At 39.0% G+C, this 13,665-nt stretch overlaps 3 protein-coding genes across 3 annotated transcripts; 2 read left to right on the top strand and 1 right to left on the bottom strand.

Annotated features, from left to right (window-relative positions):
• The first annotated feature begins 6 nt into the window (after positions 1–6).
• Positions 7–4,204, top strand: LOC122761238 (peroxisomal trans-2-enoyl-CoA reductase-like). The gene is made up of 7 exons (XM_044016418.1): positions 7–124; positions 206–371; positions 1,587–1,668; positions 1,768–1,864; positions 1,956–2,066; positions 2,737–2,848; positions 3,310–4,204. The coding sequence occupies exons 1-7, from the start codon at positions 50–52 to the stop codon at positions 3,390–3,392; spliced, it is 726 nt and encodes a 241-aa protein (XP_043872353.1). The 5' UTR covers positions 7–49; the 3' UTR covers positions 3,393–4,204.
• Positions 4,205–6,283: 2,079 nt separating this feature from the next.
• LOC122761243 (UDP-glucuronosyltransferase 1-6-like) lies at positions 6,284–13,186 on the bottom strand. The gene is made up of 9 exons (XM_044016425.1): positions 12,579–13,186; positions 10,285–10,348; positions 10,058–10,206; positions 8,497–8,624; positions 8,300–8,393; positions 8,096–8,221; positions 7,606–7,693; positions 7,312–7,531; positions 6,284–7,190 (listed from the first exon to the last, which is right to left on the bottom strand). Exons 1-9 carry the CDS (start codon positions 13,110–13,112, stop codon positions 6,920–6,922), a joined length of 1,674 nt encoding a protein of 557 aa, XP_043872360.1. The 5' UTR covers positions 13,113–13,186; the 3' UTR covers positions 6,284–6,919.
• LOC122761244 (NADH dehydrogenase [ubiquinone] 1 beta subcomplex subunit 3-like) lies at positions 6,376–6,847 on the top strand. The gene is made up of 2 exons (XM_044016426.1): positions 6,376–6,503; positions 6,608–6,847. Exons 1-2 carry the CDS (start codon positions 6,376–6,378, stop codon positions 6,756–6,758), a joined length of 279 nt encoding a protein of 92 aa, XP_043872361.1. The 3' UTR covers positions 6,759–6,847.
• Positions 13,187–13,665: the final 479 nt, after the last annotated feature.

Raw genomic sequence — 13,665 nt, 5'->3', positions numbered from 1 at the left:
GGTGATCTCCAGTAGAAAGGCGGACAGGCTGGAGGAAGCAGCGCAGGAGATGAGACAAAAAATCCCTCCCTCCAGCCCTGCACGTGTCACTCCCCTACCCTGCAACATCCGCAATGAAGATGAGGTGAACCCCGCGCTAATTCACACATCATATATTATGTCCTGATCATTTTATGTCTTCTTGTTTGAACTTTCTGTGCTGCAGGTGAAAGCTCTTGTGTCCTCGGTGCTGAAGGAGTTCGGCAGAATAGACTTCCTAGTGAACAATGGAGGAGGACAGTTCAGCAGCCCAACAGAGCACATGTCCTACAAAGGCTGGAAGGCTGTGATAGACACCAACCTGACTGGAACCTTTCACTGCTGCAGAGAGGGTAAGCTGCAGGCAGTTAATGCTGTAGCTGCTTTCAGGCGTGGACTGTGGGTCATGTGAGGAGATTTGAGTCCAGTCAGTCTCCAGAGTCTGTCGGTCGCATATGAAGAATGAGAGAAACATTCACCCCTGCTCCGTAGGAGAAACTCACCCCTGCTGCCTTCTCACATGAGCTTACATGGACATTATACTGAGGTCATAGCAGGGAGTAGGCTGGAGAGTCTGTAGGACCCCCATCAGACCTGGTATTAACATCCGTCCTGAGTGATCAGATTTGAAGTACCAAAGTACACATCTGAACACTCTCAATGCATTCTGAATGTTTTTTCTTTTTTAATTCTTTATTTTTGGACTGCATTGATTGCAATACTTATACAAAGCATATAAAAAGCAGAGGGTTTTTGCAGACCACAATTTTGGAAGTTTATGAACTTCTCACACAAATTGGGAGAGGGCGAAAGTATGTATGTAGTTTAAGTATGTACAGGAGAGGTTAAGAAAATAAAAGATAGAATAAAATTGAAATCAATAAAATTGCAGGAGTACAATCTGGCTGCTTTACATTTTTGAATTTCTTAGTCCACAACTTGATATATCCTGTTTTCTTGAGGCAGAGAGAAAAAGTAATCCTCTCCATAACATAAATATAATTTACTGTATTTATCCATTTTTGTATTGTGGGAGGTTCAGGGAGTAACTGTCGCAAATGGCAAATGTGTTTTTTTTTTTTTTATACCTTCTGGACAGAGACTCACTTTGTCCAGAAGGATCTCATAACCGGACAATCCCATAATACGTGCCAATAATCGACTCACACTAAGCAAAGGTGTTTTGTGGTTATGTTCACGCTTGGCAGCACCTATAAATCCAGGATGCATTTTAATCCCATTATGTGAACCGTTGTACTTGTTGTTATCCATGTGCCCCTGGTGGGCTGTGGAGGTACCACAGGACGTTAAAAATAATTTACACAGCTTTTAATTTTCAGGTTTTGAAATGCCAAAAAATGTCCATGATACATTTTTTTAAGTTGCTATGTTTTTGTGGATGGTTTATTTTATCTGTTTTAATTTTTGTCATTTTGTTTAAATGCCTTTCACAAACAGAGGCCTGAAAGTGTTATTTTCTGACTGTTAAAAAATAATATGAGGCTATGAGTGGAAATGCTTGATTCTATAGTTCTTGACATGAATGTGTTACTGTCCTTGCCACACAGTCTACACTGCCTGGATGAAACAGCACGGAGGTGCAATCGTCAACATCATTGCTGACATGTGGAAGGGTTTCCCAGGCATGGCGTAAGCAATGTCTCCCTCCAATTCCACACACTAACTATAATATGCTCTCTCATACACCCTTTTTCTGTCTGCTGAAACACTGTGTGTCCATCCTGACAGACACACTGGGGCAGCGAGGGCAGCGGTGGACAACTTAACCAAGAGTCTGGCCATCGAGTGGGCACACGCCGGAGTCAGAGTCAACGCTGTGGCACCTGTGTGTACAGATCATGACTTAAAGCACAATGGGTTTTGGACTTTTCCTGTGACATGTGGCATTTTAAATTTGCATATTTGTCTCGATACAGGGAACAATATTTTCCAAAACTGCTATGACAAACTACAAGGAGCTTGGACCAACACTTTTCAAGATGTCTATTCCATTCAGTCCTGCAAAGAGGCTGGGAGTACCAGAAGAGGTAATGCCTAAAATGTGAACTGCAGCTCTTGCTATGTGTAATGCCGCAGTCAGACTACACCATCTTTTGGTCTGTCACGATCATGATTATGCCACATTTGGCAATCACAGAGTCTTAATCCATGCCGTGACATGAGTGAAAGCTTTGACTGACCTAACGTGACCAATCGATGGTAGGTGAAATAAGGCTGTAAACAATCAGTGGTGTCAGAAGTGTTGTGTGTGATACTTGCTGTGTTGGATTATGAGAGGAGACAGGTTGGATCATCGCCCCCTCAAAGAAAACTAACGTAACTTCCTTTCCCCCTCTTTGCGTCATCATTTTGTTGGTTTATGCTCGGTACTCTTGCACGTGCAGAGTGCAGAGTGCTCTCATTGGTCCATGTCACTGGCGTAGAAGGCAGAACAAAAATGCCAGACTTTCTGCAGCAAGGGTGTGACGTATCTCAGATCCATCCTTGATTATCATTCGCTATGACATCCCTACACCATAAAAACAATTGTCTTTCAGGCCTGATTGTTCACGACGCCCCACGTCTGTGGGATTGGAATGTATTGTATGTATGTTCAGTATGACAATAGATCTGAGCCACAGATAGATAAAGGATGTACAGAGTGTGTGTGTATGGCTCTCTCTCTCTTTTTTTTTTTAATATGCTCTCTTTTGTCAGGTCTCCTCAGCAGTGTGTTTCCTGCTCTCTCCTGCGGCCTCCTACGTCTCTGGAGCAACGTTGAAGGTTGATGCAGGACAGAGCCTGTACCACTCTATGTGGGAGATACCCGGTATGTGCAGTCCTATAATAATACATGAATCATCCACATGCTGGATGATTCACTCCATTAAAGTCCATTAAAAATAAATGCATGTACAGAATGTGTGTGAGATAGGCATCTACTGAGCATACATGTATCAGACCACACATACACAAATAACTCATGTCTGCTAGCCTACTATTTTAATTGTCTTTTAAATCAAATGTTCTGTGTTCATAGCAGCATTTCATCAAGTCACATCTGGGATTATTTTTATTCACTGAAACTTTTATATTCATATTTCATCTGAATTAATTTACAGTAATTCTTTTCCATTGAAAATTACTTTTAATTGTACTTGAATCATTATTTTTATATACAATATGTTCACCTAAGATGAAATTAAAGGTAGACCTGGCCAACTGTACGTAAAATATAATTTCCAGATTCTGTGCTTGAACATTTCATCTTGTATTTTCTTGTTTTTCCAGACCATAGTGCATGGCCTGAAGCTCCAGAGGGAGAGAACCTGGAGTCTCTGAGGGAGCTGCTTCATCCTAAAAGCAAACTATAACACAGCCCAGTATTAACATGTATATTTTGTCAAAGGACTGTGGCTCATGAGTTGTTCAAAACCCAGAAGTCATATTACTGAAACATCGTGGTGGACTGCTGATTTTTAGGCACTTATAACCGACATATATCCTATACATGATTGTTTGTAATTCAGAACAGCAGCAAAGTATGATCACTTTCCTGAATAATGCAATGTGACATCATGAAATACTTTTGGTCTTTGGTAAGTAAACATGCTGTCTTCAAACATGATTACCACAAAGTTCAGTACAAAGGAGACAGAAGAATAACATACATAAGACATAAAACAAGAAATGTAAATGATTCAGGAGACCTTTTTTCCAATGGTATGTTCTCTCGCTCTCTCTCTATTTTGGCATTGATGGTTCATCAAGACAGTAAAATGTTATAGTAATGAATGAAAAACAAGTGCCTTACATTAATATAAAGAAATTGTCACTTTTAACTTTTTAACGCTCTATCCTGAGGGGCAAACACACCACTCATTCTCACATTCATACAGTCAATTGAGAGTTTACAATTAACTCTGCATATTTTTGGACTGTGGGAGGAAACGGGAGAATCCAGAGAAAACCCATGCACACATGGGGAGAACATGCAAACTCCACACAGACAGGCCCCTGGTTGGAATAGGCCTTCTTTGCTATGAGGCAACAGGGTAACTGTCTGTCCAGCATATTGCAAAATGTTTTTTTGGGGAAAAAGGTCTTTATTTTTAATGGTAGTGGTATTTCACAAACATTTAATGCTCCTTGTTTAATAAAAACACAACTTGCATAATAAATACAATGTTTTGTCCCTTCTCTGTATTTGATCATAAAATACTCTGAAATCTATCACAGGGTACAAAGTAGATAGTGTTGTTTACTTTATTAAATATGCAAATTCAGATAGTGTTGCATTTTGTTTTTAGGTCTCTAAAAAAATGTTTTCATTTTATTTTGAAAATTAGGTACAACATGTAGAACAACTGCACTGGGGATGAAGTAAAAATGAGACAGAAATATCCTTTGGCCTTATCTTATGTTTTTGTGCATTATTTGTAATGACTTTGAATATGTTATTTATTTATAAAATCACCAAGTGAACAGTGTCAGAGCTAATGCGGCCTCTACTTTGTAGTTTCCATACATTATCCGTCATCAACCATAACCAACGCTTAGTGATTTGGTCCGCGTGAGCTGCCGTACTTCTGCCGTATTACGTCGATATCTGTCGCAACCTTAAGCCCGGCAGCAGAGGTCACTGTCACAACAAAACACTCAGGTACGGAGATTCTTTTAATAATGGTTGTGTTTTTGGTTGCATATTCGTCAGCTGGTCAGACCTAGTGACAACTTTTGATTAAATCAGAGAATAATGTGTTGTAAAACTATCGCCTTCGTTGTATTTGTTGATCGAAACACGTAGCTAGCTAGCACAATGCTAACAGAAGAAACGACGTCTGTCTCTACAAACAGTTATGTATCTGCATTTGATTTAAATGAGCCACATTTGTTTTTATGGTCAGTTGAGGGGTCTGCTATTTTTGGTTGGAAAGTTTGTTAAGTATTTAAACTCAGTAGGAGAATGTGTTATTGTATTGTGAGGTCGTTATCAGTGAACTTTGCCTGCAACGTATGTATCATGTTATTAATAATTGATCATTATCAATAATCATCAAACAACACTGTCATTCAAATATATTGTCTGGATTAAGGCTTTTACTGAAATGTCAGTAATACCTACAGAGTAATGTTAAATCAGAAATATTCTCAAGACTTGGTGATAATTAGTGTAATTCTGAAATGTTAGTTACCTGTTCTCTGTAGACTGAAAGTAAGTAACTGAAATTGAGGGACAACTTGTGAGGCACAACCAAACATTGAGGCTTTTAGCATCCAATAGAGGTAACATTTTCTTCACAGCTAGATACTACTTAAAAAAATATTATACTTACAAGACAGATATGAGAGTCTGTTCAAGACATGACGTTTCCATAATTATTTCCTGTTGGAAGTTTGAAATATTCCTCATTGTATGTTTTTGAGACCATTCAAGTGTTAGTTCAAGACATAACATTTCCATAATTATTTCCTGTAGGAAGTTTGAAATATTCCTAATTGTATGTTTTTTTATTTTTAGGCTGAATTGGAAAAAAATACACTCCAAAATTTTGACTGCTGTGTCCAAACTTTAGACTGGTAGTGCATAGTGATTTAAGGTCAGACACAATGACAAGACGGTTGTTTGACTGACTGGCTTTTATGATTTGATTAATGATCTAGATGTGTTGTGATCTCCATAATTACATATTTAGACTTTAGACAATGCATGCATGCTAATAGCACACGTATCATGATCAGTAGCTGGAGATCAGACCTCTATAATAAGAGGTCATTTCTGACATTTTTTCTAGATTCGAGGGTTTTGTCAGGAAAAAGGCTGTGCTTTGACTGAATTGCACCAAAAAATATTTTACATTCATTTCTATATCATTCTGAAGTGGCATTGTGCTTTGTCTCACGTTCTATTTATCTACAGCTGTTACCAGTGTTTCTCACCGAATCATGTCAAGTTATCCTTGATTTAATCTGGAATGTCCTATCAAATGCTATCTATTTAATGATTTGAGGATGTTTCTTTCACTGCATTGGGCCTTTTAGAGTCATCTTCATCAATTGAGCACCTACTCAGAGGAGAGTAGTCGCAAAACAAAATCATCTCTTTTCATTAAGAAAAGTCTCACAGTGGACTTCAGACTTCTGTAACTCTTTGAGGTGATCAATTTTACCTTTCTTAATGAACCTTTCCTCATCATAATGCTCTTTTCAATGAGACAAAGTTGGCATCAGTTGATTATGATTAAGGGATAAAAACTGCAAGACATTTTATAAGTCACATCTGTTTTTATTGACTAGCTTTCAGATTCACTGCTCACACAAACTACTAACAAGTTGGATATGTATATTTTTTGCAGTATGGGAGGTGACCACGGCCACAACAAGATGCCGTTGCCAGACTGGCGTCAGTGGAAAGTGGAGGGAACACCGCTGGAATTCACGAAGCAGAGACTTGCAAACAGGGGTCTCAAGGACCCGTGGTTACGGTTAGTATTTTTGCCCACATGAGGTACTGTCGTGATTGTTTTGTCTCCAGTATGGCTCCTGACACTGCTCCCTGTCCTTCTGTTTCCTCTCCCTCTCTCTGCAGTAATGAGGCATGGAGATACTCGGGCGGGTTTGCTCGTGCTGTGACTCTGTCAGATGTGCTGTTCAGAGGATTCAAGTGGGGATTTGCTGCCTTTGCTGTCGCTCTGGCTGTAGAATACACTATGTTCCCACCAAAGAAGGGTGGCCATTAATTCTTAAAGTTGTCCCACAAAGCCAGACCATAATGTAGTGTGATAATATTATGTATATTTCTTTATTAAATGTCTTTTTGGCCACTGAATCTTGTTCAGTTATTCTTCTTAAGCCCTACCAGACATTCAACAACAAATTGTTACTGAGTTATAGAACCCTGCTAATCCTGTTTGTTTTTCCTGCTTAGTTTCCGGAAACACATTTTCATGCATTTTATTGTAAGTATTCCAAAAACTAAAACTATGGTTACTAGTGTCGCTATCACGTCCAGGCAGAAATACTGGATCCAGTTTAGCTCATGGACAGCTGACTTGAGATGTTTTGCCCCTTTGTGCCGCATCACATATTCTGTCCAGTATACAGCAAGGTCCAGTGGCCGAATTGGCTGGTCTTTATGCAGAGCTGACAGCTTCTGCATGTTTTCTTTATACCTGCACACAGATGAACCAGCAGTTTAATAATGCAACACAGAACTAAAACAGTATTTAAAAAAAAAATGGATTCCAAAACTCGTCTGACAGCCATATTGTGAGTGAGCTTCTAACTCTTTACCTGACATCATATATGACCTCATTCAATCCTTGAAGAAGGCTTTCTGTAGTGATACAAGTAATATCCAACACAACTCCTGCTCCCCTTTTCGCCATCTTCTCCGCATTATCGGGCTGGTCCCCAAATAATGGCAGCATCACCATGGGAACACCATGACAGAGTCCCTCAAAAAGTCCATTGGAGCCAGCATGAGTGATGAAAGCCCGGGCTCCAGAATGTGCTAACATGTAAACAAGCAAGTTATTTGAACTGGAAGAATTAAGCACATAAACAGTGTGTGATGTGTTCACTGACCTAGTAGGTCATTCTGAGGGACCCATTTCATAATCTTCACGTTTTCTGGGACATTGTCAGGAAGGTGACCAGTGTATCTCCATATCACCTGTCAAGCAAGGTGGATTTTTTTAGTGATGGTGTTTTACAAAAGGCATTTTCTTATACAGCTCTGGAAAAAAATTAGGAGAACTTTTTCTTAAATCAGCTTCTCTCTATGTATAACACACATTAAGATGGCCATCTAATCTTATTTTCTAAAGTCTAAGTTCTAAGTTTATGTGTTATGTTCAAAACGGTGTGAACTTGTTTTTTTCTTTGTTTGTGGTTTTGGCCAATTTTCATTTACTGCAAGTAAATCCTGTCAAAAGGTTTTTGTTGAAATTGTGTTAGTGGTTCAAGTACCTTTTAATTTTTATTCAAACCCACACTTGTAAATAACAAACCAGAGAAAGTTTTTTTTTTTTTTGTATCCCTGTGCTGTATATGTTTGCAACATTTACTCCTTTACTTTCTGTGGTATCTGTCCGAAGGCCTCCAGGAAGATGGAGGTGGTTTCTTCTGGCAGATCTGACACCATGGTGCCCAAAGTGAACACTATGAACCCGTGCTCTCCTGACACCCAGGTCTCCAAATCCTGCAGAACATAAAACCATTGAAGTAAAATCTGCATGGTAACACATTTTTCCAAATGAGAAATGCTCAGCAGTCTTACCTCAGGAAGAGGAGCTCTCACGTTGCAGTTGATACCACCAACGAGTATTACATTTGGCATGACAGGACGTGGGAACTCCAGTGTGAAATCAATCCTGTTTTATCACAGTATCACAATATTATTCTGAATATGAGACGTACTTTAACATGTCTCAGTCATTTGCTGTGTATGTTTTTTGTAGCCTTGATACACATTACCTCAGCAGCCAGATATCAGAGTTTGACAGCACCTCAGCTACGCCCACCTGCTCTCCCAGGAATTGATGGGTGACATGGTCAAAATGCCAGAAAATCAGTTTGCAAAGCAGTGGCTCCAGCAAAGCTATCTGCACGTCAGAGGAAAAAGCAGAAGGTCTTAATGGTTTAAAACAATTTTTAGTTACATTTAAATGATGTTGCTAATGCAGTCCAACTTCAAATAGCTCATCAAACGTTTCTTTCTTTTATATATTTTTCTTGTTATATCCTCTTAACATCATATTATCATATTCAGGATAGTCTGAAACTCAGGAGAAAACAGCCTGATGTACAGTTCAGTCTGACCCAGTCTGGTTAGGTTAATCTCCTCAACAATCTGTCATTTTGGCTCACAAGGACACAATTTTCAAAAACATAATTGATATTTCAAACTAGGTCTACAAGTGCCAGTGGATTTTTTTGGACATTTCTTTTGTAAACGGGTAGAAAAAATGTCATAAATGCAACAAACTGTTGTTCTTTTACATCTATATATCCATATAAAAAACTTATTACATGATGTCATTTAATTTTCATGGTTTTGCAGCTCCAGGTTGTAGACCCTTATGCACACTGGCTTACGTCACTGAGTTTGGCTGTTGTAGCAGACACTCTTGCTGTGTGTCTCTCTGCTTTTTAAGTGTCTCTCTGCTTTTTATTTTATTTATGCTTTACGTTGCATCCGTTGCTACATTTCCTCCCGTCTCTGTCCAGGACACTATATCATCACTGTTTTCAGGACAATTTTACATGGACTGATACTTGGAAATTGACATTTGATTAAATGGTCCTTACTTGCAGTAAACATTAGCCAGTACATGCAGGGAGACAGCACACATCAGGTGTTTGTATAAGATTTATGATGTTTTTGGCCCCTCAAATAAAGCTTAGCTCTTATTTGCCTCTTTAATAACATGATAATTAGTGGTATTATTGTACAATGGCACGTAGTCCTTAATCAATCAATCATTTTTGTGACATGTCATATTTTGTCAGGAAAGGACACATTCTATCATTCATACAGCTCACACACTCATTCATGACATTTTTACAGTATTACAGTGATAAATGATCACGGAGTTTGTACAAAATGGACTCCAGATGTATTTTTTTAAATGTCTTAAATGCCCCAAAGACTCTATCTTAAGAAGCCAAGAAAAATAACCCTGTTGCAAGTCTTGAGCTTCAGGCTCAACTTTGACTTTCTACAAGTGCTTGAACATAATCAGTGTCGGCTCCAAAGTTCATAGGGGAAATCAACAGTTCTACATTACAGCACATTACTGCCATTAATTGGTTAATTGGTGACTTCAGTGTGTGTTCCTTTAGAAGGTAAAAGGAGCCACTGCAGGGGGGCTGAAGAGCCACAGGTTGTTGTCCCCTGGTCTAGGAGGATGAAGATTTGTGTGAGGGCTAGTTTGAGCAACACAGAGTCTGTGATTTTCCTATTTCATTTCTGACGTTTCATGGTCATGTGGTCATTTTGCGTCACGCATGCGTGTGTCTGCCTACAAATGCTCACCAAGGTGTTGACAGTTCTCTCCTTGAAGGTCATTTTGTCAGTGTATCGCGTGAAGAAGCGAGGCACATATGAAGGTGGAGAAGGGCAGCCTGCGGCCTTCATTTCCAGGGAACACGGGATTCCTCTCAGTAGATTAACAACGGGGATGCCTGAAATCAAATCAGTAATGACCGGTGAGAAAATGCACAAGTATACACACACATGATCCCAGTGTGTCAGAATCTCACCTAATTTCCGAGCAATCAGTACACCCGTGGGTACGGCGGGGTCTGTCAGCACTGCATCAAAGCCCTGCAGAGTGAAAGGGTGAATGAAGGAAACACTGCACAGACATAGTGGGATAGATTCATATTTATGTATATATTCATCTGTCACTAATGCAGAAGAGGAGAGGTCTGTTATGTGATGAACCATCTTCCACACCATCCTTATTTTATTATCCAATGCAGAAGGCATGCATTTAAGTCCATTTAGTCAAGATCTCTGCTTAACTACATTTCATGCTGCAAATTGTACAAACCCCATACCTGTAAAGTTGAAATTTCTTTTAGTGCCTAAACCTGACATCTAATCATGACACACTGAAAAAGATCACGTAAGGTTTGACATGTAGCAGTTTAATAGGTAAGGTGAGGTGAGGGTATTAGCACTGTACCAAAGGTTTAACCATTGCAAAATGGGAACGGCTCATGACAAAGGATAGAAAGAAACCACTGCTCAGTGTGTGTAAATATCCATTTCTTGTATGAGAAACCATTATGGCTACTGGGGCATCTCAAAGTACTTTGGAAAGATTTGACACAGTGTGCCAGAAACGCAGCCTGAAAGCTGTTTTGCACAAAGAGAAATCTATTTTAGATGTGGATAATGTTGGGGTTTTTTCACCAAAACTGCTTTTTATCATCTAAAAAACATTGCCATGGTAAGATTGTTTCTCTCTGAGAGCAAACACATTACACCCATTTTTTTTTACATCATTACACTGGCCTTCTGTTTCTTTTAGAGTCAATGATTTTACTATTTTTTGTCTTAGCCCCACTACTTTTATCAGATTCCCAGGGTTAGACCTCTGCTCTGTTATTATGGTCCATATATTATGGTATAACAACCTAACTGAAGACCTGAGAATGGTAATACATATATATATTTTAAACAAACTTAAGATCTAACCTTTTTTAACCTGAGTTTTAGTTATTAATTTATTTGTACTCTTTTAGTTCGTTTTAGTCTGACAAAATTAATTTTATTCTACCCTCTGTTGACCTTTTTTTATTTTCCATTTTACCGCACCTATTATTTGATCATATTCCAGTTTATCTTATCTTCCTTTATTTGCCTACATATTTTAAATATACTCACCTATTTCACCTATAAATTTACATTTAATTACTGCTTGTGTTTACAGAGTTTTGTAAGTTAAAATAGGCTGCTCTGTCTTTCAAGTAAGATTTTGAATGCAAGCAAACACTTCACAGAGCAATCCACTACAGCAACAGGTCACAAAGTATCTTCTGTGGTTATCTGTGGGCGACCCGGACTTTCACCTCTATTCAAGAGGCTTATTATGAACCTATCTAGAGTAAAGTTGAACAATGCAGATCATTCACACCTCTGACCCACTTTCAGGGCGTTTGGTTTCACTTGAGTCACCTTCAGCTGACTACAGAGGATGACCAGGACGACTGAGAAGAAAAAAAGTAGGTCAAGAGCAAGTTTATTAGAGTTCACGAAAACGAACGAAAATTTAAATTGAAAAAAACAAAAGTTAAAAAGAAAACAAAAAAAACGATAACTAACTAAAACTGTAGCGAAAATGTGCTCAGTTTTTTTGTAAAATTCATTTTACAAAAACTTTGTAAATTCATTTCATACACAATCCTTTCAGGTTCCTATGAAGTGTGTTCCTTTGAGACAGCAGTTTCATTCATTCATAATAAAATGCTTTCAGGTTGTCTTTGTTTGTGGGACACATGGCTCTGCAGGTTAAACACAACATTTGTTAATTGGGTTGAGTCAGTTCATCGAACCTCCATTTTTGTTTTTCCTCAGGTTGAATTCCTGGGACTCCTGAATCACAAGCAATGTGATTTATTTATTATTTATTTATGTTGTTGTGTTTATGTGTGTCTCAGACTGTTCTATTTGATTTAGGGATGGTTTCTGGCATCTGGTAAATGGCATCTTTTGCTGTTTTTTGTTTTGTTTTTTATGACACAATACTTACTGTGACCCATGTTGTGCAAATACTCCAAATTACAAAACAATTCTATAAAAACTAAGCATTTACAAAAAATGAAGACGAATAAAAACTATCATAGCCGGTCTAAAGATGAATTAAAACTCCCTCATATTAAAAGCAAATAGTCCAAACTAAATAAAAACTAAAACTAATGAAACATCCAAAACTATTATAACCTTGAGTCAAGAGTAGTTGATAAGGTTTCATTAAATGACACATGGGGTTGTGTATAAAGTTCAACTGTGTTCCATTCCACTCTTGTTTCTTTGTTGCTGCACTCACCTGCTGTGCCAGGTGTGAGATTAAGCTGGCGTTGAACAGTAGACTCTCTGCGGTGGTGTGCAGTAATCCTATAATTCCCTGGAAATGTGCGATTTTTTTCTTTGTCTTCTCCATGAAAGAGAGTCCTGAGTTTTGCATGTTTTCCTTCTGTAAGGCCAGCACAGACTCTATAAAAGCTGTGTCATAGGGAACAGAGTGGGTCACAGTGTCATAGTGCTTCCCCGGGCCCATGCGCATGCTGACCTCTGGTATCACAACGGTGACCCGGTGTCCACGACGACCCATTTGTTGGGCAACGGCCTTAGTGGTTATCCAGTGACTCCCATCCATGGGTATCACAAGCAAATTACCCAGGAAGGCTGGAGAGGCAGCTTGTTTTGCAGGAATGCTGCCACTGGCTCCAGCCTCTTCTGTCTTCACCTGTGTCTCAGGTCTGGGATTTTCCTTCACAGAGTCCTTCGTGTCACCTGCAGCACCGTTCACCTGTGTGTCCACGTTCAACAGCAGCAACACAAACACTGCTGCTTTCCACATTGTTCTCTTTTCCTCCTGCTGGTGCAGACCTCACTGTATCTGTACAGAGTGAGAAGAGAATGCACTTTGTAAATGATTATAAATCAATTCCCACCCTCAAGCTCCTCCTCCTCTCCAGCTTCTGACTCAATGACCTGTGTTTTTCAATGGAGGAAACTCTAGGGCTGAACAAATTATTTAAATTGTATTGAAATCACAGGAGGCGTAATGTTTGGGGTGTCAAATTTAGATCAATCATTGCATTGATAGGTACACATCTTATTCTACAGACAGAAGAGAACATCTCTGTTTCTCACTAGGTTTCTGAGTCACGGATCGGATCATTTTTCGGATCAAAAACAACACAAAAAGGCAAAGATAACAAGACAAATATAACTTTGCTTTCAGTTTCTTTTGTTATTTTATTTGAAACATGTCTATGTCATCATGGATGCTAAATGTAACACCTGTGCAAAGCACCCTATCTGTGGCCTCAGTCCAGCTTCAACACTGCATTAACTTGGTTTCTCGTATTATCTGTAGTGACTGGGTTGTTGCTTTTGGGCCTCTCTAG

The sequence above is a fragment of the Solea senegalensis genome, unplaced genomic scaffold (assembly GCF_019176455.1).
Source record: "Solea senegalensis isolate Sse05_10M unplaced genomic scaffold, IFAPA_SoseM_1 scf7180000014490, whole genome shotgun sequence".
In the NCBI taxonomy this organism is placed as follows: Eukaryota; Metazoa; Chordata; class Actinopteri; order Pleuronectiformes; family Soleidae; genus Solea; species Solea senegalensis.
The sequence above is the reverse complement of the archived record's forward strand: the minus strand, read 5'-3'. Positions and strand labels throughout refer to the sequence as shown.

Excerpts from the sequence above, each read along its gene's own strand:
- LOC122761238 (XM_044016418.1), top strand. The coding sequence starts at position 50 with ATGAGACAAAAAATCCCTCCCTCCAGCCCTGCACGTGTCACTCCCCTA. Across the intron at positions 372-1,586 it reads CTTTCACTGCTGCAGAGAGG|TCTACACTGCCTGGATGAAA; the intron begins GTAAGCTGCAGG and ends CTTGCCACACAG. Across the intron at positions 1,669-1,767 it reads AAGGGTTTCCCAGGCATGGC|ACACACTGGGGCAGCGAGGG; the intron begins GTAAGCAATGTC and ends CCATCCTGACAG.
- LOC122761244 (XM_044016426.1), top strand. The coding sequence starts at position 6,376 with ATGGGAGGTGACCACGGCCACAACAAGATGCCGTTGCCAGACTGGCGT. Across the intron at positions 6,504-6,607 it reads CTCAAGGACCCGTGGTTACG|TAATGAGGCATGGAGATACT; the intron begins GTTAGTATTTTT and ends CTCTCTCTGCAG.
- LOC122761243 (XM_044016425.1), bottom strand. The coding sequence starts at position 13,112 with ATGTGGAAAGCAGCAGTGTTTGTGTTGCTGCTGTTGAACGTGGACACA. Across the intron at positions 8,625-10,057 it reads AGAGAACTGTCAACACCTTG|ATAGCTTTGCTGGAGCCACT; the intron begins GTGAGCATTTGT and ends TCTGACGTGCAG. Across the intron at positions 8,394-8,496 it reads TCTGATATCTGGCTGCTGAG|GATTGATTTCACACTGGAGT; the intron begins GTAATGTGTATC and ends GTGATAAAACAG.